The following is a 23124-nucleotide window of genomic DNA, read 5'->3' as shown; positions in this document are numbered from 1 at the left end:
CATGTATTTTTTGAGCTGTTTCCTTGGTACTTGAGATAATTTACCCCAAATCTATCATCTTGTTAATGATATAAAGTATTGGAGTATATACAACAGACTTTGTACTATGCACATAGGGATTCTGAGGGAGGACTTGTCTTTAAGAGCTCTTAATCAAGCATTGGAACAATTATGAAATTCTTCCAGCCTGGTAGTTCTGTTGTCCTTTGTTTTTTATTCCATAGATTTCCTTCTCACTCTGCTCTGAATGAGGAGTGTCTCTTCAGTATGGATGTCTCCTACAGGATTCCCTACTGACTTTGGCACCCAGCTGTGTAGAATCAGATTGTTGACAAATATATAACTGCAAACACACTCTATGCAGTACATGACTATTGGCTCTAAAGATAGTTTGAATATATAGTAAAAGCGGTTCTCTAGAAACCGGCTCTTCTGGTATCTCCCAATACAAATCTTCAATAGGGTTGCCAGGTGTCTGGTTTTCCAACAGAACATCCAGTCGAAAAGGGACTTTACCGGCTCCAGTCATCACTACTGATAGGGGCTATTAAAAGTCAGGTTGGTGTGGCATCAGCAGGTTCCCTACCTGGCTTCACATGGCTCTCTGGAAGCGGCAACATGTCCCTGCTGCTCATAGGCGGAGGAATGGCCACGGGGGCTATATGCGCTAACCCGGCCTTCCTCGAGCACTGGCTCCACAGCTCCCTTGGGCCTGGAACCATGGCCAGTGGGAGCTGTGGCGGCTGCACCTGTGGGCGGAGGCAGCATGCAGAGCAGCCTGGCTGCGCCTCCACCTAGGAGCAGCAGAGACATGTTGTCACTTGCAAGGAGCTGCCCGAGGTGAGTCGCCCAGATCCAGCACCCTGAGACCCCTCCCGCACCCTAATCTCCTGCTCTGAGCCCCTTCCCACATCCAAACTCCCTCCCAGAGCCTACACCCCACACCCTTCCTGTGCCCCAGCCCTAAGCCACCTCCCACACCCAAACTCCCTCCCTCCATTGATAAGTATAACTCTCGGTTAACTGGAATTTTTGACTGTCACTCCCCCATTCCCCCAACATGCCGGATAACGCTTTTCCTGTTGTTAGTGTTTATAGGGTGCTTAATAGATCTGAAGGGTCCAGTAGCCTTATTGTGCCCTGAAAAATTGTACGACTTTACCTGATTTTGGCTTCAGAACCAATACTGTAGGGTTAGAAGTAAATCATCTAACTGAAAGAGGTACATACATTGTTCAAAATTGTTTATTGTTGAAGAAAATGAAGACTAGATAACACTGATAAAGTACAACCCTAGTGTAAGCAGATATTGTGCAATTCATACCACTACTTCTGCCATTTAATTATGACCTATCATTTCTTATTATTTCATTCCAGAGTATTACCTCAGGTTAGAGTCTCAGCCACTTTAGTGATATTCTCATGGAGGCGTTATTATTAATTTGTTTTCTAGTAGTGCCTAAATGCTCCAAATTGGGATCAGGACAACATTGTACTAGGCAAGTACACAACGTAACAGATAGCCCCTGCCCCAAATTGTTTACAGTGTTAACAGAAAAGATAGACAAGCGAGGGGAAAAGATATAGCATATAAGCAAAATGATGGCTGATAAACACCATGTTAATTCCTTTTTTAATAAGTTTCCCTTTTTAAAAGTATATATAGTGGGTTATAGTGTGAGCAAGGGGACACGATGAATTAATAAAGCATAGGAGTGAAAAATGGAAGAATTATATGGAAAGGGGAGGGAGGGAAGGTTAGAGGGGAATATGGTGAGCATAAAGAGTGAAGTTGCAGCAGAGACACACTGAGGAAAGGGTTGAGGTGGTTTGAAGAAAATATCTCGCAATCAGCAAGGAAGAAAACATGTCTAGAATCAAAAAAGGGGGGAGGGGGAAAGAGGAGGGTGAAGAGTTGGTCAGGAAGTTCCAAAAGTTCTGGTAATGGTGCTGCTTTGAGTTCTAGATGAGCTAATGGAGTTTCTTGGCTTCAAGGGGCTGACTCCACCTGCAGTTTGTCTCCCAAATTGGACTGGCTGGGGCTAGGCAGGAAACTAACTATATGAACCCTGGTGCATGGGGTGTGGGGGGACTAGGGTGACCCAGATGTTAAGGGGAAAATATCAGGACCCCCCGGTGGGGGGAGGGGGGTTAACACTCACCCATTCAGGAGTTCGGTGGCAATTTGGCGGAGAGCCCTTCAGTCACGGACAGACTTTGGCAGTATTTCAGCGGGGGATAATAAACCTTGCCGCCAAAGACAGAAGCACCTGCTGCCGAAGACCATCCCCGAATGAAGGACTCTCCGCCGAAGACCAGGAAACAAAATATTGGGACAAATGGCGTCCCGACTGTAGTCTGGTCAAGACACAGGACAAACTCCTCAAAATCGGGATTTATCAGGACATCTGGTCACCCTAGGGGGGACGCCACAAGGGGATCCCCACTTTGTCTAGGGGTAGTGAGCAGCACAATCCCAGTTGCATTTTGTTTTTAAAATCTGCTGAAGAATCAACCAAAACTATTCCTATTAATCTTCTTAATTTGATAATGGTTTCCATTGTAGAAAAATAATTTAAATTTTGTCACCTTAAGCTGGGAATAAAGGAAATTCAAAATCAGAAAAATGGAGGAAACAGCATCTTAGGGGAAATGGTGGTGGTGTTCTTAATTGTCCTAAGGATGCAAATCATGCTCTATTGCTGTTCATAGCTAGCAAATTCATCATTTGGCAGCACCCATTTGAATTTTGTCACTCCCCTAAGTACACTATGGTTTGATCTGTTTTGAGTAACTGAGAATCAACAGTTTGCTATGATTAAAATTATTAAATTTATTTCTATCTCATCCAGTGTATTAATAAAATGTCTTTTGCCTGGTCACCTGACACTTATTTTTATTACAGCCCTTTCAGTTACTTAATGGCCTGCTACTATTTGATCTGAAAGAGAGAGAACTTTTGCAACATTGGTCATAATTAGTTTGTCCAAATTAAAATTGAAAGAAAAAGCTAATGTCAGCAGTAAACAACTTTGCAAAAGATCATTGGCCTGAACAAAAGCACTTGAAAATTTTAATATATTTGAATGTTTAATGCCTGATCTATTTGAATTTTCATTCAGGTTTTAAATATACACTTTAAAGTTATTTAATGAATTTGAACAAAAACACCTGCATTTGCTGTTTTAGAAATAGAAAAAGTAAATTCTCCCCAGCATATCAACTCTTCAGATTGTAGCATAAGACTGACCCTGCATGCCTAGTAATCAGTTGCTTTAATTATGGCTTTTCATTACTTGTATCTTGCATTGTAATTACTTATTGCAGAATACAAGGCAAACTTGAGCTAGTTAGCACTTTACCATTGGTGTCGTCTTCCTCTGCCTTTAACAGTTAGATAACTTGTACTGTAACTGAAAAATCCTGCAACAGGTTTTCCAATTTCTAATTGCACAGACATTTTTGTGCAGGAAAGAAGTACATGGAAGATAGGCTTCCACGTTTGGCATTCTCTCTTCTAGATTTGAACTCACTTTCTTTCTCTCTCTCTCTCTCTCTTCCCCCCTCCCCCCCTTTCTGTTTTGCAGCCATAGACCTTTTGTATGGGGGTATATACTGCTTTGTGTGTCAAGATTACATATACGACAAAGACATGGAACAAATTGCCAAAGAGGAACAACGGAAGGCTTGGAAATTACAAGGTTTGGTTTTCCTGCCTGAATTTCTTATTTGTTTTTAATCATACCTGTCCCTCCCATTTGTCAATGGCAAAAACCAGTAAGGGGAAGAGAGAGGTCTTTAGGGACAGTAGTGCAGACTGTGGGGGAGAGATTTATAGATATTGCTGTCCAGGAGCTAGACTGTTAGTTTAATATGTGCACCACACTAAATTATAACACATTTTTTTATTTTTTTAATTACAACATAATATAAAATTCTCTATCATGATCATGGACAACTTACCTCATGTCATCAGAGTGAGATCTATATCAGGTAGAAAATGTAACAATCTACCTCTTAGACTATCTTAGGTATCTCAGGCAAGAAATCTGTTCCCCTCACATGAAATGCCACCTTTGTCTGTGATTTTTTTTTTTTATAGAATGTGCCAGCTTACATACACACACCCATCCTGATTGTCCACACACAGTATATGTGTAAAGATATTTACACACAAATATGTGTACACACATTTGTTTTGTTATTCAGTTTGCTTTCCCTAATTTTTTCTTTTTTAGCCTTCACCCCAACAGTGGTTTCTCACTACCAGTGTACAATGACAGGTAAGACGCGTGGGCTGGCGACGCACTTCACTAACAAGCGTCCCTTTGCTGATTATCCTGCCATGTTAGACATGAATCTCATAATGCAGATCGTTTTCCTCTTCTTTTGGTTATGTTTCAAGGATCCAGTAATAATAATGTACTTGATTTCCCATATCCTTCCCTTGATTGAGCTACTCCAAAGCAAATATTTTCTTTTTGTGGCGGGGAGAGGACATATTGATTCTCTTAACCAATCTGAATAACGTTTAAAGAATCTCTTGTGGAAGCTTTAACATCTTCAATTGTTAATGGTTTCTAGAAATGTTTTTTCTTAAAGTGAGGAAGTCTATTTTTGAAGGCAGACTGTTTATACACAATTATACACTGCTATTAATGAATCTATGCTATCCCTTTCCAGTGTGATAGACCTAGCCAGGGGCTGAAAAGCAAATAAACTATTCCCACCCTCACTTTGACATTTTTTTAAGAGTAGGTATATTAAGCAGACCTTAACTGGAACATTCTTGGTGTATCATGAAACAGCTGCATATTGACTTACTCAAAAAAAAACCCAAATTCTCCTTTTTGCTCCTTACTAGAGTATTTTGAAGCAGTTCAGTCAGGAAGGGAAGGTAGTAGAGGATCTTAGAACAAGAAAATCATGGCATGAAATGCTTTCCTGCAGAATGTATTGTTGCAATTATTGGGGAAAGTGTTTTTAAACCTTGCATTTGGTCTGTGCTCCTCTATCTTTAACTCCTCAAATCTGTTTAAAATTTGCTTTCTTGAGCCCAAGAGTTAATCAGCCACAAGAGCAAAACAGTTGCTCAGGACATAATAGGAACTTTATGGACTTTTCCTATCCTTCATTTTAATGAGTAAATTCAAAGAGCATTTTCTTAATTTCACTGTCCCCAGGAACAGTATCTCTATACTTTCTGTACCAAGACACACCAGTCTGCCTTCCAGCAGACATTGGCAGTTTTAGAACAGTCCAGAAAGAGTTATGTACTACGTTTTCAGATGCAGGGCTCCAAAACAGGAATAAACTTTTAAGATATAAAATGTAGCTACTTCTGTTCCTGAATTTAAATTACAGAAATATGCAGTATAGATATTTTCTTTAAAGCTGTGGCATAGGATTCTCCATTTAAAATGTTTCATTTGGTAACTTTCCTTTGTGATGCAATTCACTTAGACATTTTGTTGAGAAATGCTGAAAACACATGCATACTGGAGGGATAGTAGAGAATTGTCTTCTCATCCCCAAGAACCTGCACTGTACAGTGGTTGATGTCATTTAAATGACAGCAGAGTTATAAATAATCTCCAAATAGGATTCTAGAGTTAACAGTACTGCTCAGAAACTGTTTGAATGTCTCCATCCTCCACTGCACACTTCAAATTATGAGATGGGCTTAAAAATGCAGAAGGTTAAAGACACAAAAAACAGAAGGCAAGCCTGAATTTACTGTTCTTAGAGTTCACATTTTCAATCTTTTCTCTACAATCATGAGAGCTAGAAACTTTTTTAAAAAAGGCTGAGATTCTAATGTGATAACATGACTCCAGGAAAAGAGACTTTAAGAAAAATCCCAAATATCACAGGACTTGTGATTAAAATTTTTAGAGTTGGAAACACTGGAATAATATCAGAACAAGTTTGAAGACAGGATATTCTGGGTAGCCAGACCCACAAGTGCAGCCATAGTTCAAGATTAAATCCCCAGTTCTGAGATGCAACTATGAGCAACAAAACAGTGTTAATGTTGTAATTCTCCTGTATTTCTCAAGTATTGAATGTTTGCATATTTAATAGTGAGGAGAAGAAAATGTATTTGGGTATTATGTGTGTCTCCCCTCCTAAGTAATGTTCAAAATCTGGATTTACTTCAGAATACCAAAATCATTAATCTATATTAATGAGTGCCTGCAAAATAAGGGGTGGAGAGTTTTTGTTTTTTTAATTTAAAAAACTAGAACCCAGTAAAGCTTCTGAAAACTCTAAATACCTGGATATATGGCCATCCATTAAAATACCTAGATAAACTTTAAAACGATTTCTGAATGGAGAGGTCAAGATCTCATATGCCAAGATGCAATTCTAAATAGCTGTTTTACAGCACCATTTTGAAAACAGTGAGTTTTCTCTCCAGTAATAACACTGCTTTCCCTTAACCATAAGTGATAATTTGTACATGCCTTGAGCTTTTCAGTCTATTTAAGATTGTTCATGTTGCAGATTTTAGTGCACTCTTTATGCCTCTGCCCCGCCATTCCTAGAAAAAATGTGAACCACTGCCAAAGAGTGGAATCAATATTTCCACATGTTTTGGGGCACACCTCAATTTTCTCCTTACATTTTATAAAAAGAATAAATGTAAAGGGAACAGGAAATCTTTGAATCTGCTTCCTTCAGCTCCCTCTCTCTGCTTTAAACTCTAATGTGGAACAAAACTTGTGATCTTTCTGATGAGAGGTTTCCTGTAAGAGAGATGTCACACCTGTTTTGCTCTTGATGTTTGTCCTAGCATTTAACTTTGTGTGTGCGATTTATTTTTTTTTAATTTCTATTTAAACAAGACTTAATTGCTTCATCCGGAATCCTGCAAAGCTGTCAGATCTCTTTTATTTACCTTGACTACTTTAAAATTACTTGAGGACTCGGATTCGCTATTAAGCCCTTGGATCCCAAACCTACAAACACTCATGCAACATACTTAACTTTATGCATATAAATAGTACCATTGACTTGTGTGGGACTATTCACATGCATAAAGTTAAGCCACTTTTGTGTGCAGGATTGGGGCTTTAGTGTTAATATTTTCACTTTTATGCAATAAACCAATATTTGTACATATTGGATGTTTATTTTTTGAACAGTCTCATTAAACAATTAACCAAACTCCTGTACAGTACCTATTGACAAACTATACTAAATTGGCTTGGTCATTTTTAAATTGTAGCATAACTGAATTTTAGACTTACCAGGCTTGCAACTGGCCAGTCCAATGGCTGGTAGTACTAAAACGTTGGAAATAATATAAAATTCTGACAGTTTGCTTGCAAAACTGTTTGTTATAAATTAACACAGAAATATTGTTAATCTGAAAAGATTTGCTGAAGCTGTCTATTGAAAAGCTTGTTGCAAGCCAATGTTCTGTCATATGTGGACTGTCCATATATGTCTCTGTAATGCTGCTTCATTCAGCATTTGCTTGTGCATATTGTATAGTGTGTTCAAAGCATTGCAGCCGTTTAATCTCCTCAATCTGTTACGTGGTAATTAGTTTCCTTATTTATTTTCCTTGTATTTTCTGTTAATGCTGAACCTTGGGAAAAGGGAAGGAGTGTTTTAGTTCTTGTGCTCTTCACTAAAAATTGTTGAGTCAAATATAGTAAAGAGATATGTGAATCTACGTAGATTTGAAGTTTGTTGTCCTTATGAATCCAAGAATGAGACCTCAGTCATAAGCAGGAACCTTGAGGGTCAAGAGTAACTATGACTCAGACATTATGGATGGGTAACTTCTGACAGGCAGAGCTATTTCTGAAAATGAAGATCAAAGAGCTATTAAAAATGAAACATGTACCATGCAGAATGTGTAAGCCTCCAGCTACATTTTCTACTCTCCGTCTTTTCATGTGTATGATTTATAATTTATTTTCTCTAGCACAGTACTGGTTCATCGATGCGCATTCTGCACAGAATAAGATGAACTCTAATTGACTTTAATCCTCAATTTTAGAATAGTTGCCTGTTCTTTTTTTTTTTTTAATGCCAAAATGCTTTTGTGATTTACTATAACCAGCCTTGCATAGCAATTTCTCTCTTTGCTGCATAGAATGCTCAGCAGCCTTTAGCTGGTCAGCTCTTGGGTCTTTTATTGTTGTAGTTTTCATATTTCAGATTATACTGTAGACACCTCTGTGTCAACATCTAATCTGTTCCACTGATTACTGACTCTCCTGACTCACCTCTACCCTCCAGTCCCCCAAACAAAATAAATGTTTTTGAAACATAGCATTGGGGGTTTTATTTTAAGAAAATAATTAATATGGCAAATTTCAACTATGGCTCTAAAGAAAATAACGTTTGACTCTGGGTAGTGGGAGTTAAATTAAAAAAAAAACAACTCCCTACATCTAACTATATTTCTGGGGAATGTTAGAGCATTCAACTTTCACTCTACTAGAGTCTCTGTTTGCTTTTACCCAGTGCTACAATGGCATAGTGAGAGTTATAGCAGCATACCCCCTAATATGTGATGAGGGAATACACTATTAAGTATCTTCCAAATCCTCTAAAACCTGCTTTGCATCTATTAAGAGTAAGACTGTAGCTGTCCGGTACGTTGGATCTATTTTGGCTTATTTACCATATTCGTCATTTCATTGAAGAGATGTGAGGACAATTGTCTACATTGCCCTATATCTCAGCCAATCTGTGCTTAGCCCCAAGACATGCAGTTGTGCTGGCAATATGACCCCTTTGAGCCCAAAGAAAATCATGGACACTTGAAACAATAAAGAACACTGGATTGGCCTTCATGCTGGGGTTCTTTTTAATTGGAGGTTTTTTCATCCATTGGTGGAAACACTGTTACTTGGAAACAGATAGGAATTCTATACAAGTAACTGCTTTTGTGTGCTTTTAGCCCATGTTTATGGGAACATATTGTCAAGGTCAATTGCTGCCTTTCTGAACAGTAATAAAAAGCAAGCTGGCTATTGTAGTTTTTTGTATATTGAATCCAACTTAATGGACAGTGCATCACAACCTTTTCTTGAAAGTATCCTTTCAGCTGTTCTAGCTAACAGCACCCTGAAACTTTCTTTTCATCTGCTCAGGCATTGGAGAGAAGTATTCAACATGGGAGCCAACCAAACGAGAGTTAGAATTGCTACGACACAACCCCAAGCGGAGAAAAATAACCACAAATTGCACCATAGGTAAGTCAGAGAAACAGTTTCTCAGATGATTTCTCCACCAACTGCTCTTTCAAAGCCCCGTGATGTTTTTCTTGCCTTTCAAGGTTTAAATGCTTGTTCTCAGGTTGTCTTGCAACTGTTTTTCTTTTTAAATGTCATGTCACCTTAATGACCATTGTTTTCTAACTTCCATCCTCTCTTCTCTGTAGAAGGATGTGTGCTGTGTCATTTCAGATACTGAAGATAGTAGACCTTCAGAGTTAGGAGACACTTAAACCCTGTGTATAGTAGGAAATTCTATGGGGGAAGAATCCCTACTGACGGTACCACCAGTTCAGTTGAAGTTTTAATTGAAGTGGTAAAAACACTAGGAGCTGCAAGAACTAATGTACACGAGAGCTCACATTAGTGCTACCACCAAGGCAGTTGCATCAGTGGAAATTCTCTTGTTCAGACATAGCCCAAATTACATCTTCCTTTCACTTGAGAGCTTTGGTCTTTTACCAAATGGGAGCTGCAGTCTTTTTACCAGATGGGAGCTTTGACTTCTTTCCTCCTACTTTAGAGGATCCAGAGGAGAGGAACAAAAAGGATGATGATAAAAAAAAAAATTTAGAAAATCTGACTATGAAGGAAAATAAAAAAACTGGATATGTTTGGTCTTGAGAAAAGGAAGACTGAAGGCAGACCTAATAGGTCTTTAATATAATGGTCTATAGTGTTATAAGGAGGGCCGTAAACAGTTTTTCTCCATGTCCGCTGAAAGTAGGACAAGAAGTAATTGGCTTAGTCTGCAACAGGAGAGGTTTATGTTCATATTACAAAGAGTTTCCTAACTTTAAGGAATAGGTTACCAAGGGATGTTGTGAAATCCCCATCATTCAAGGTTTTTAAGAACTGGCTAGACACACACCTGTCAGGAATGGTGTAGGTATAATTGGTACTACTTCAGCACAAGGGAATGGCCTGTATGATCTCTCGAGGTCCATTCTGGCCTTACATTTCTATGATTCTGTGTTGAAAATTCCAGAAGGGGTCCTTCAGACTCATATTTTGAACCCAAAGCACATAGTCTGTTCTCCATCTTGTTTGTTTTAGATTTCAGTTCCTAGATTCACAGATTCCAAGGCAAGAATGGACCATTCTATACAAATCAAATAGTAGCACACAAAGTTAGTTGGCTCACTTTGGAGCCAAGAGCTATCTGATATACAGGCATAATGAGAGATGATTGGGAAAAAGCTGGGGAAGAGAGGAGAAAATATGCAGAAGTTTTCACAAAATGTAGATTCTGTTTTTCATCAAAACTGCCTGACCAGCTCTAATGATGACTAATCTGCCAGTAATAATCCTGTGACTTTGTTTTCTTTATAGATTAATGCATGCTAACATATTCAGTTATGAAGATTTCTGAGATTAGGATGAAAACCATAGGCCCAGATTTTTACAGTTATTTAGGCATTGCTGTGTTTAGCATTGCAATGCCTAAGTCTCATTTTCAAAAGTGACTTAGGAGCCTACGTTCCATTGTCTTTCAATATGACTTAGACTCTTAAGTGCCTAAGTCACTTTTGGGAATGAGACTGAGTCAGTTAGGTGTTGTAGCACTCAGTGGAGCAGTGACTAAAATTCCTTTAAAAATCTGTGCTATAGTCACTAGAAGCAGGAAGCAGTTTGTGAAGTCCTTAAATTTTGCCTCATTTTTCAAAACTACTGTAAGCATAAGTGCATCATCTAATGTTCACACCTTTTCACCCTCCAATTCTTTGGGAGTAATGATGAATAAAATAGTTTTATATACATGTTTCTAGTACAGTAGTGCATAAATAATACAATACGTGTATACAGTACCTGAAACTCTGGATTGAGAAGCAATAATGTGACTTCAAGAAAGGAAGTCAAGATCTGGGGACAGAAGAGTAATGTCAAAGAAAGGACATCTATTTTTTGCAACAGCAGAGCAGAAAAAAGGGTTGAAACACAACTGGACCTTGGACACTTCAGGCAGCCTAAGAAAGCACTCTAAATTGAGCTGGTTTGTTCTCTCTGTTGCTTGTTCATTTTGGGACTTGATTTTTTTATGAAACTGTAATATATTGTATAAGAACTATTTTACCAATTACTTGGCTAAATGAATTCTACAGGACAAATGAAAGTGGGTTTGATAAAATATTAAGTTGCGTCTGACCTTTCTGAACAATGAAACGTTTTTGAATGTTGTTTCTCTTTCCATTTTGATGGAATGAGATGCTGATTCTTAAGATTTTTAATTTTTCAGTCTGTTAAAAGGGATGGTTCTGACTGCTTGAAATCTTATACACACAGCATGGCGGGGAAAGTGCTCATGAAACACAGGGGATAAGGGCAATGACTGATATCTTTACTTCTGCAGGCGTGCTTTTAATAATTTCTCCTACTGAGCCCTAGAGCTGTCTGTATGCCAAGATTTAAAAAGAGAGAAAAAATCAAAGCACCCAAGAGACTTAATGCAGTTTTGGGCTACAGTTAAAAGCAAAAGTCTTGCTTTCTTTCAGAAAAATACATTGGGGGTTTAACTGAAAAAAATTTGTCATTGTCCTTCAGCTTTTTCTCTCTATCCCCAGCCTATTGCTAAATATGTACCTGTGTGCAGACTGAAATGATGCAGTTACCTGGACATTCCCATTTCTCTTTTCTGATGCTCATTTCTTCAGACATCAGGTCTTTATTGATCCATAATAGACATCTCTTTCATCTTCTGAGATAGATAAATGAGTCAGAGAACATGCATAGCTGTCTGATTGTATTGGCTCTGATAATGAAACTTAGGCTGATAATCAGCTGTAAGTGTCGCAGGCCTGTTGATTGATTTTGTTTACATTGAGAATCCAGTTTAGACTAACCAAATCTCCTTTTACCTTTTTGTAAAGCTGATTTAAAAGAAAAAAGGCAGATACTTGCTTTCTCCCCCTCTCCCTTCCTCCTGGTGTATTCCCAGCTGGATTATGGGAATTGCATTTTGGATTTTTTTTAAATTGTCAGGTATGATATGTTGAAATGGTTATTGAACCTCTTGTTGTCAGATGCCACCGGTGTGGTGCTCTGCTCTGTCCAATGTTGATAAGTCAGCTGCGTGCATGTGTTCCTTCTGTGTGCTGCCCCGGCTCTGTAGATCACTGGCACAAAAGACCCCGAGAGAACTCCCACAGACTCCGATAAGGTATGAAGGCATCCGGCCAGTTTTATTGTCAAACGAAGCACAAGAATAGTTTCCAGCAAACTCTACAGGACATACTACGAATATGTGCCCCCTGAAAATGGACACGGCTCAGTCAGCAGCGGAACGCTCCACTATCCCCTAGGCCAGACAAAGGCACTGCCCCAGGGATGTATTCTTATGCACAAGTACAAACAACTTACACATCACTCCTGACGTGTTGAGGTGCAACCCCTCTACATAGTAAGGTGCCGCCTCTCACTTTGTAGATGTTGGTTCGAACAAAACAGCTCTATCCATCATATTACCCTTTTGCCCATCTTTAGGATGGGTCAGGCTATTCCTTGTTATCTGTGTGGATTGTGCAAGTATCTGAGCGTTCTGGTACCTTTTTAGGTATGTGTATTTTTGCATCATCACCCCTTTCCTTGCCAGCTTCTATGAGCAGGGCCTGCCTCTGGCTCACAGTTTAACTTAGCTTTATGTTAGCAAAGTCTTGACCATTACTTTAGTTCAGGCCTTAGGGCTCATACCGGGCCTCTGATACAAAGGGTTTATGTTTCAGGGCCTCATCTTACTACACCTCTGATACTGGTTCTGTATAGCTTTAACTGAGGTATACTTGTACTGTAACTAGTGAGGATGGCATGGTATTCCTGGAATCCAAGACAACACAGACTTGGAATGGCTTGGAAAAATATGTACATGTGTGGGTTATCCATGGGAGAATTTTGAAAAGAGGGCTTGCCGTAGGGTTTTCCCCCATAGTGAGAACTCCACTAACATGGATTGTAACATACTGGGAGCTGGTTCAGAGGTCTAAAATAACCATATTTGTGGTTTCCCATTAGGTTTTACACCATTAGTCTTTAAAACAACATCACTTCAGAGTCATGTGGATTTTTAACTCCCTAGCAAAGTCTGCTTTGCACTGCAAGTTATTTTCCTATTCTTGTCTTGCAGTGCTGAGAAATGACCTTTTGTGGCCTCTTTAATAGCTAGCTGGCTCTGTGCACTAGTTTTTCTGAACTTCTGCACAACAGCGATATCCTTAGTCTTGCACTGACACCATAAATTAAGTATGTAGAATGAACTGCCATAAAATGAGATTTTTATTACTGAGAACTAATAACTCACCTTCTACCTTTCATTTCAGTCAAAATAAAATCATATTTCCTTGTACATAGCAACTTGTCAAAATTATCTAGTAGTGTGTAAAGAACCTCTTTTATACATCATCAAAAAACTGCTCTCCAAGATTTGTTGGATCTCACCGGCTCTACAGTCTCTCTGATTTTTCTTCAAACTGGATTATCTGTAACTCTCTCACCAGATACTTGCTTCCTAACAATGAGTATACACGCGGTAAATTTTTTGCTGAGTCACTTTTTGTGCCACTGTGCAGATTCCACTTCAAATTAAAGTAGTTCTAGTAGTGGTGCAGGCTAGGAAATTCCAAGCTTTTATTGGTTCTTGCTTTCTGGATGTTCACCAAAGAATCATCCTCACAATTGCATTTGCCTGTCTGAAGTGACTTTGGGACAAATTGCTTAAGTGCCAACAGTGAGCTCAGGTGCTGATGGAAATAATGACACATGGTCCCTGCCCTAAGGATCCAATCTAGATTAGACAGGCAGTACAGTAGACCTATAATACATGGGGTGAATTTGCAAACTTGAAATGCTGATAGTCATTATTTAATCTTTGCAGAATTAAATAACATCTTGGTTTTGGATTCAAGACTTACTTGTTTGGTTTGATAAATTTCTGACATGCTAATTACACCAGAAAATCCTTAAGGACAATTTGCATAGATAACATTTAGATAATGCCACTATTGGAATTTTTTTTCCAGACATACAAGGGAAAACTCAATTTTTAGGTCTGTCTTCTGTTGCTCTATGAAGGCACTGCACTCAACTAGCCCATCAAACTACTACATTCAGACATATAAGAGAGGTTTTTATTATGGGGAAGGGCTGGGTGGGAGGGAGATGTAGCATGTTTTGGGGGCCATTTTCATAGCTCATCTTGTTCTCATATCATCAGTACCCCCAAGATTAGTACTCCTGAGCAGACTGAGGTATTAGCTAGCCTGTCTCTAATTAGCATATGAAATGACTCTTTGGCTGAAGACTGCTACATTACTAGTAGAAAGAGTTAGACTCTAAAAGCACATGGGAATCCCGGGTGGCTCTAGCTAGCTAATTATCCATTTTCAGTGTTGCAAAAAGGCAGAGCGGGGAGCCTTATAGAGTAGAATGAGCAAATCCTTTTCAGAAAGAATGATCGGGAGCGGGGGAGGTGACACAAACAATAGCTACATCGCAGTGGCAGGTGGTTTTTGCAGCTGTGTGACACCAAGCAGTATGACGTGAGAAAGAGAGGCATGAGTGGAATAAATATTGCAGTAGTGCTTCAGTGTGAAGGTGGCAAAGGGAGATGAACAGTGGCCTAGAAATTATTTCTGGTTCTCTAGACAAGCTACCAGAAGCATTGCTTTATCTTTCAGTGTTAAATAAACTATGCATGAGCAGCCGTGCACAGGGGCCTAACTAGAGAAGACTTGAAGATGTTGTGGACTGCATTAATACTTTAAAGTATTTTGTGAATGTGCTGTCTTTTTGGTGTACTTGCTTTTTGGTCTGAGACTTCTTAAACTAGCACAGATGGAAAAGGGGATTGAAAACACTGACACAGCACAAAACTTTTTAACACTGGTTTAAATTTTCATTGTGAGTTGGACGCATTAGTGGGTAGTACGGTATTTGAAATGCGGCCGCCCATGAAATAGTTCTCAACTTTTTTTTCTCTGCTTTGTCAGATGAAATAACATTTTGAATCAGTCAAAATGGGGTGCATAATGTTCTCTTAAGTGCTACCCAAATAAATGCCTTTTGCATAAATAGTATCAAGTCATTTTATCTTGTAACTACACCCACCGTCTGTCTGAAATATTGATAATTATTCCCTATGTTAATTAACCAATCCTAAACTATCCTGTGATATAGCATCAAATACACCGATAAATGTTTTGTAAAATAAACATTCCTTTGCCCTCAGGGAAAAGTGTAAAGGTAGAAAATGAATTTTTATTTTGTTGGGGGTGGAGAGGTGTTCACTTTCTGCAATGTCCTCTTTCCCCGAATATTTATGTCCTCTCACCAATTCTGAGTACTGCAGTATGAATCCTGTTTTAAAATAAAAAAAAAAATTAGTTTTTTTATTTACTCAAAAAGGCACATGTACAATGTTTAGAAAGGCTTTCTGAAAGTAAACTACAGCAGTAAACCCAGTTGAGCAGCCATCAGTGAAGGAAGAACCCAAGTAGCTGCTTTAGACATTCAAAAAGATTTTGTTGCTTCTAGAAAATTTTTTCTTGTTAACCGTTTTTAAAAGGAGAACTCCCAGTTTTGCTGTTAAACAGAATCCCTATATTTTTTTGGTCATTTGAATGCACTTCACCTTGGTTGCCAAATCTGATGACCCTCCAGAAACTATTCAGTTATTTGGTGTAATCTCACATGTTAATGGTGCAGTTTATATATTTCTATTTACAGGTTACAGATAAATCAAAGTTATGGGAGAACTTTTCCTTCAGGATCATTATATTGATGTGGGTGAATCTGACAGTAAATTGACATTGTTGTTACAGAAAAGCATATATTTTCATGTGCATTTATGTTAATCTCTGATAGATGTTAGCCCTGTTCACCTCAGAGTTTACCTTATTTTGCAGTATGCGAAGTGGGCACAGAGCAAACAAAATAGCACCTAGCTCTGATGTAAATATATACCTTGTTCAGCTTAAAATGAAAAAAAGATATGAGAAGAAATTTAATTCAGAGGCGTCACCAAGATAATTTTTAGTTCTATTTGTTGTATATAGAATGTGGGCACAAAAGTAATGTGAAAGTTCCAAAAAACAAAAACTAGGGAATCATAATGTCTCAACTTGTGCATAGTATTTTTGTGCACTTTTCATAAGCTCAACTCTACGAGATAGCATTCTTTTCACCATGTGATTGTGATTTTTGTTGGACAAGATTTCCAACAACCAGACAAAAGTAAAGATATGGTTTCACTGCTGAAATGAGAAATGTTTATATTCAGTGAAGAGGATTGCTGTGTCTGGTGAATGCTTTCTCTTCATTTGATTTATAGCATGAGAAACAACAGTAGTCCAACTTTCACCCCAAGAGGTGAAGGGGGAGACTTTTATAGAATTCAGGCTTTTATTTGAACTTTGGAAACAGATTAATTCATCAGGACATCCATCATGGTAGTTTACAAGCAAACTGAACTTCAAAAGTTAGAGAAGGGTGTCTTACTGCAGACTCTGTTCTCACATCTGTACCTAGTTTGTGGTGGGGCCTTTTTAATCTTTCAGATAAAATATTAAGTAGGCTACTAATCTCCAGTAGGAGATCCATCTAAACAAATAGTTTTTAAGCAAATAGAATTGTGAGCCATTTCTTCAGCTGTAGGCATACCAAGCATAGAGGGGGTGGAGATAGAGACACGCACCCATCTTAAACTGATAGTGATGGTAGAAAAGCATGGTGTACTGTCTGGGGAAAGGGAAACAGCCAGCCCTTGTACTATAATGAGTCCATTATGGACTATCAGAAATATTGCATTGAATTTTCATAGAGAATTTGTGAATCATTGCATTACCATCTACTGTTTTTTTCTTCAGCTCAATTTGTGTTAGCCGTTTTAAATTAGATGTTAATCTTTTGAGATGAACAAGCATTTTTCCCAAATGAAACGCTTGATATTTAGTTTGTTTAACTTGGTTATCTTTTCTTGACCTAGCTTATTAATGCTACTGCGTTACAGGGAAGTTACATCTAGCAGTTGTTGACACCTTTGCATCATCTCTTTTTAAGGCAAATGAGCATTTATTTGTTCCTGCATTTTAAAGGAATCCAGAATTCTGTAACAGAAACCAAGACATGCACTTCTCTTCATATTTGATCTCACCGCTTATTAAAATGGAGAGTTTAGTACCTCATGAGGTTTTTTGGGGGGGCCGCTAATATGAGCACAATGCTTTGACTTGTATGAGGGACCAGTGTTTGTTCTTTCCTCTTCTGATTACAGTAACCTTTGCCAGGCTTACAGTCTGAATTTGAAGCAAGAGTGGTTTAGGTTGGACATTAGGAAAAACTTTCTAACTGTCAGGGTGGTTAAGCACTGGAATAAATTCTCTAGAGAGGTGGTGGAATCTCCATTAGAGATTTTTAAGAGCAGGTTAGACAAACATCTGTCAGGGATGGCCTATAATACTTAGTGTTGCAAGATGTGCAGGGGACTGGACTAGATGACTTTTCAAGGTCCCTTCCCGTCCTATGATTCTGTGATTCTCTAGAGTTACGTGTGTTTCTTGAGATGGCAAAATTGGTGTACAGATAAAGAAGTAAACAGAAAAAGTGTCTTTTCATGCTATTAGAAATGCAGGTAGGGAAAGAAATAATGTTTTTCAGGTTATGGCAAATTACTTATTTGACAGTGTCCTTTTTTTAAAAGAACAGATTTTGTTTTGCAAACTGGATGCTTATCTCTATTTTCTATTCTCATTCATTCCCATTTAGTAGAAATATGGATTCGTTTTCATCATGAATCACTTGCATTGCTATAATGCCCAAACTGTAAACAAGCCGTACAGGTTTTAACATGTCAGTTTATAAAATAAAACTCTGTGAAAGTAGAACATGAATTTTTCTAAATAACAATATTTGTATTTCACCATAAACCCATAACATGACAAATTTCTTGGTAATGGATTTCTTACTGTTCCTCGGCCCTGAAAAATAGCACCTTGCATTGGAGAACCAGTCTTTCAAGACAGTGGTGGGTTGAAGAAAAGAAATAACTACACAGCAAAAATTTGAAGCACAGGAATGTATTTGTAAGGTGGGAAGTGGATGTGTTTAAAGCAAAATCTTCTATAAACTTAATTTCACAGTTCAACACTTTCCAGGGGAGAAAATGGAAGTAATAACTAGTGTGCATGCAATTAGAAGGCTATTCTGAATTAGTTAACTAAGCGATAGCAGTTGAGAAAGATGCTTCTGTTCTTTCTTCAGAGATCTTCATTCAGCAGGTAAAGTAGTGAACATAGGGATTGTAGTTGGAATTGGCTGAGCTTGCCTTAAGTTTTTCTCCCCTGATTTTGGAAGATCAAGTATTGAAATCGCACAACAGTCTTACCTGAAAGAATAAATGGGGATGTGACTAGATCCATAAATTCCTGGGGAAACCTGTGTGCGTGATTCAGCAATACCACTAAGGCTGCTTGCATGTGTGTCTTGCCACAATTCCTATGATACAGCCAATGGGTTGTCTCTTGGGCCGTGGCTGTTATGGCAAAGGGACTCTTTTGAACAGCCTTGATAAGTTCTCAAGAGAAAAAAACAGAAGGAAGGCTGAAGATTGAAGACCAGTGAGATTCCACAAAAGAGACTGCTTGGGAGGCAGAGAGAGTGAGTGCTTTGAAGCAAGCAGGACTCTACATCCAATTGCTTACAAAGTTGAGGATAGGTCCAGACAAAACTTTTGAGATTGCTGGGTTTTGGGGGTGGGGGTGGGGTTGTTGGATATAAATATTTCATTCTGACACTGAGGAATAAATTCTGAGGATCTGAACTATCTTTGCTGCTGTACCTGCTGAATCACTCATACCGTTTATACAGGAGAGTGAAAGTAAATTATTCATATTAAAGGTGACCTGCAAAAGAAAATAAATTTTAGGACTGTTCCCCTTTTTTGCTCATTTGTATTATAAAAAGAAGGCCTGAGTGGCAGGTGGGTGTGTATGGGTGCATGCGCACGCAGACACATTCTCTTGGATTTTACATTAGAAAGCTATGTCCTATCTAGTCTGCAAGACATCATAGGAATTTAACAAAAAGTTGATTCAGTGATAGCCCTGGTGTAGACAAGGCTCTGGTGCCCTGTGGTGTTTTTACCATTTAGTTAAACCTGCTAAAGCAAATTTAATTGACATGGTGGTAAGAATGGACCTAGATGAAAGATTTTTTTTTTTACTACTCAGTGATCGCACCAATGAGAATTATTTTTTGTAAAATTCCGTATCATCGACAAAGCTTGAAATGACCAGAGGGCTAATTAAATGATGATCTCACAAGAGGCAAGACTGAGAGAGATGAGAGAGAGATTTTGAAAGGGATTTAAGCCAATGCCTGACTTTAAGCGTATGGATAGTCCCGTTTGATGTTAATCATTGTGCTAAAATTCTTGCAGAATTGGGACCTAAATTATCTTAAAAAAAAAAAAAGTGAATATGTATTTGTCTTCATTTATTAACAGTTTGAAGAAAGTCTTGATATTGAATCCCTCTTGCCTTCACTTAAGGTGTAGAAGTTAACAGTACATATGCCTCTGACATCTACTAGGTCTAGCAAAACCAGGGAAGAGCTAAGATCATTATACAATTGCTCATAGGTTTAAAATAAAATAAAAAAGCAGTAAATAAATCTTTTTTTAAATATAACCTTTTTTAAAAAGTCAAGTCTCCTGTATCCAGTGCAAAGAAAAGTAAGAAAAAATAATCCGTTGAGAGTCTTGTGTTAGTGGCTGTAGTAAAGAACTCTATTCCATTCGGTGTACCTCATTGTGCTCGATAAAAGAAAATGCCAAGCTAATGATAAATGATTACATACTTTTTTCTGAATCTACTTTTGCAGTCAGTAAACTGTAACAGTGAAAGGCTTTTGCTCTTTACTGATCCTGTTTGGTGTATAAGGATGACCTCAAAGTATGTGTGTTTTCTGTACTCTGCTCCCCCCCCCCCAAAAAAAGTTTGTTCTCTTTTAGAAATAATAGTAGTATCAAATCGTTAGTCCCCTGCTTTTGCTTGATGGACTGAAGAGCTAGTGTTATAGCTGAAATCTGAGTGGCAGCTTTTTCAGCCCCAGCTGAAGGGAGGAAGGACACCAATTCCTTCACCAATCGCTTTTATCCCAATATTTGTTCTAGAGTTTGAGTTTTAACAAATTAAAATGTAAACCAATTGACTCCAACATCCTGTTTTATCCTAGTGGATAACTAACATGCTTATTTTATGTTTAAAGGCTCTAAAGGTGATCCTGGCGACTACAGGCTGGTATGCCTAACTTTGGTACCAGGCAGATTGGTTGAAACTATAGTAAAGAACAGAATCATCAGACAAATAGATGACCACGATATGTTGGAGAAGAGTCAATATGGCTTTTCTAAAGGGAAATCATGCCTCACCAATCTATTAGAATTATTTAAGGAGATCAGCAAACGTGGACAAGGATGATCCAAGTATAATCGGACTTTCAGAAAGCCTTTGACAAGGTCCTTGACCAAAGGGTTTTAAGCAAAGTAAGCAGTCATGAGGTAAAAGGGAAAGTCTTGTCATGGTTCAATAACTGATTTAAAGATAGGACACAAAGGGTAGGAATAAGTGGCCCAATTCTATTGAACATATTCATAAATGATCTGGAAAAAGGGGTAAACAGTTAGGTGGCAGAGTTTGCAGATGATACATAATTACTCAAGATAGTTAAGTCCAAAGCTAACTGCAAAGACTTACAAAGGGATCTCATGAAACTGCTTAAGAAAATTGCAGAGGAAATTCAATGTTGATAAATGCAAAATAATGTACATTGGAAAACAGAATTTTAACTATAGATACAAGATGATGAGGTCTAAATTAGTTGTTACCATTCAAAAATGAGATCTTAATCATTGTGGATAGTTCTCTGAAAATATCTGCTCATTGTGCAGCAGCAGTCAAAAAAGCTTAGAAACTACTAGGAAAGGGGTAATAAAATAAAATGGAAAATATCATAATGCCACTGTGTAAATCCATGGTGTGTCCACACTTTGAATATTGCACGCAGTTCCAATTGCCCCATCTCAGAAAAGGTGCATTAGAATTTGGAAAAATATAGAGAACAGCAACAAGAATGTTTAGGGATATGGAACAGCTTCCATAGAAGGAGAGATTAAAAAGACTGGGACTGTTCAGCTTGGCAAAAAATGATTGTGATGGGGGATATGATAGAGGTCTATAAAATAATAGGTGGTGTGGAGAAAGTGAATAAGGAAGTGTTATTAACCTATTCACATAACACAAACCAAGAGTCATTCAATGGGATTAACAGTAGCAAGTTTAAGACAATCACAAAAGTACTATACTGCTTCACGCAAAATGCAATCAACCTGTGGAACTCATTGCCAAGAGATGTTGTGCAGGCCAAAAGTAATAACCGGATTCAAAATAGAATTGGAGAAGTTCATCGAGGATAGGTCTACAAGTGACTCAACTATTAGTAACTGCATGCTCCCTAAGCCTCTTACTGCTAGAAACTGGATCTGGATGACAGGAGATGGATCACTTGATAAATTACTGTGTTCTGTTCGCTCCCTCTGAAACATATGGTACTGGCCACTGTCAGAGACGGGATAATGGGCTAAAAGGACGATTGATCTGATTCGGTGTGGACATTCTTATATCTAGTAATATCTCTGGGTTTTACATACCATGGACTCCATTCTAGCCCTCAAAAAAAGTGGGTTGGTTGAGCCAATGTTCATCTTGCCAGTCCTTTTTCTTCTTGTTGATCTCTCTTAGTAGCAAATGGGTTGGGAAAGAGGTAGTTAGGTAGTCTGGAAATGTTGTAGATCAAGGGTATTTTTAGCAGCCCCTAGAAATGAGATACATTTTAAGGTAGTGGTCTTGGAATCGCTCCCTACAGGAAGAAACCTACATATTTGCTAGTGTCCATTTTCTGTAAAACTTTGCAAATTGTCTAGGAGTACTGTTTGAGGGGTTAGTAAGCTTTGAAGCCTGAGGATAAATGTCTGAGCTTGACAACAAATTGGCATTGAAACGAATATTTGAAATGACTTGCTAAACACATGGGTTCTGGCAGAAATATTTAGTTTGAGTCATGCTTGAAGATTTAATTTGCTGCTGCTTTGCTTTATAGGTTTTTCACTTTGAGGCAGTTTTCTTCTGCACAGAACAGTTTGGCTTAAATCAAGACAGCAATCTTAATAGGGCCTCTTTTTTAAAATATATGCATGTTCAGTACTCTCCTGGGAGTAATGGTTTTTCATACAAGTTATAAAGAATTCTAGTATAGGTTATTTATGATTGTTTTCTTTAGTATTTGGATGTTTATCTGTGTTTTAGCAGAGAGAAATGATACCAGTAAAGAAAGACAGACATCAAAAGACTTGGGTCATATTTATATATAATATATTGCAGAGCATGAAATTTGGGATTACAAGCTCCAAATTGAGCAAAAACCAACAATATGTTGCTGCAGAGGCTTCTGCCTCTACTAAAACTACTGAAGGCTCTGCGTGAGGCAGAACTGCATGAAATTATCTATATGTGAAATAAGCAGATGAATGAAATTGAGGTTGAGTTATTCTGTTATCCTCTATTGGGAAATGGTCATGCATATTTGCATAGAAAACATTTTAATTTTATAACCTGTGGTGGTTACTAGCTCGTCCTCCCTCATCTCAAATCCCTATGTATCTTATAAAAGATATAATTTGGAAGGCAGCCTTCTCCAGCATGTACAGCAGTGCACTGGTAGTCCAAGACTCGGGCTTAACTCTTAATGTATCATCTGAGTTGCTAGCTATGTATTATTGAGGATCCAATCTATGATTATTACCTAAAGTAGAAAGCCAGGTTGGCTGATCAGTATGGCATTG

At 38.2% G+C, this 23124-nt stretch overlaps 1 protein-coding gene across 1 annotated transcript in view; it reads left to right on the top strand.

Annotated features, from left to right (window-relative positions):
• Positions 1-23124, top strand: part of USP22 (ubiquitin specific peptidase 22) — a 200609-nt gene that overhangs the window by 122655 nt on the left and 54830 nt on the right. Inside the window, exons 3-5 of the mRNA XM_075069166.1 lie at positions 3588-3701; positions 4239-4283; positions 9117-9218. Coding sequence (XP_074925267.1) covers positions 3588-3701; positions 4239-4283; positions 9117-9218 — 261 coding nt within the window. The remainder of the gene's footprint in view (positions 1-3587; positions 3702-4238; positions 4284-9116; positions 9219-23124) is intronic.

The sequence above is a fragment of the Chelonoidis abingdonii genome, chromosome 9 (assembly GCF_003597395.2).
Source record: "Chelonoidis abingdonii isolate Lonesome George chromosome 9, CheloAbing_2.0, whole genome shotgun sequence".
Classification (NCBI taxonomy): Eukaryota; Metazoa; Chordata; order Testudines; family Testudinidae; genus Chelonoidis; species Chelonoidis abingdonii.
The sequence above is the reverse complement of the archived record's forward strand: the minus strand, read 5'-3'. Positions and strand labels throughout refer to the sequence as shown.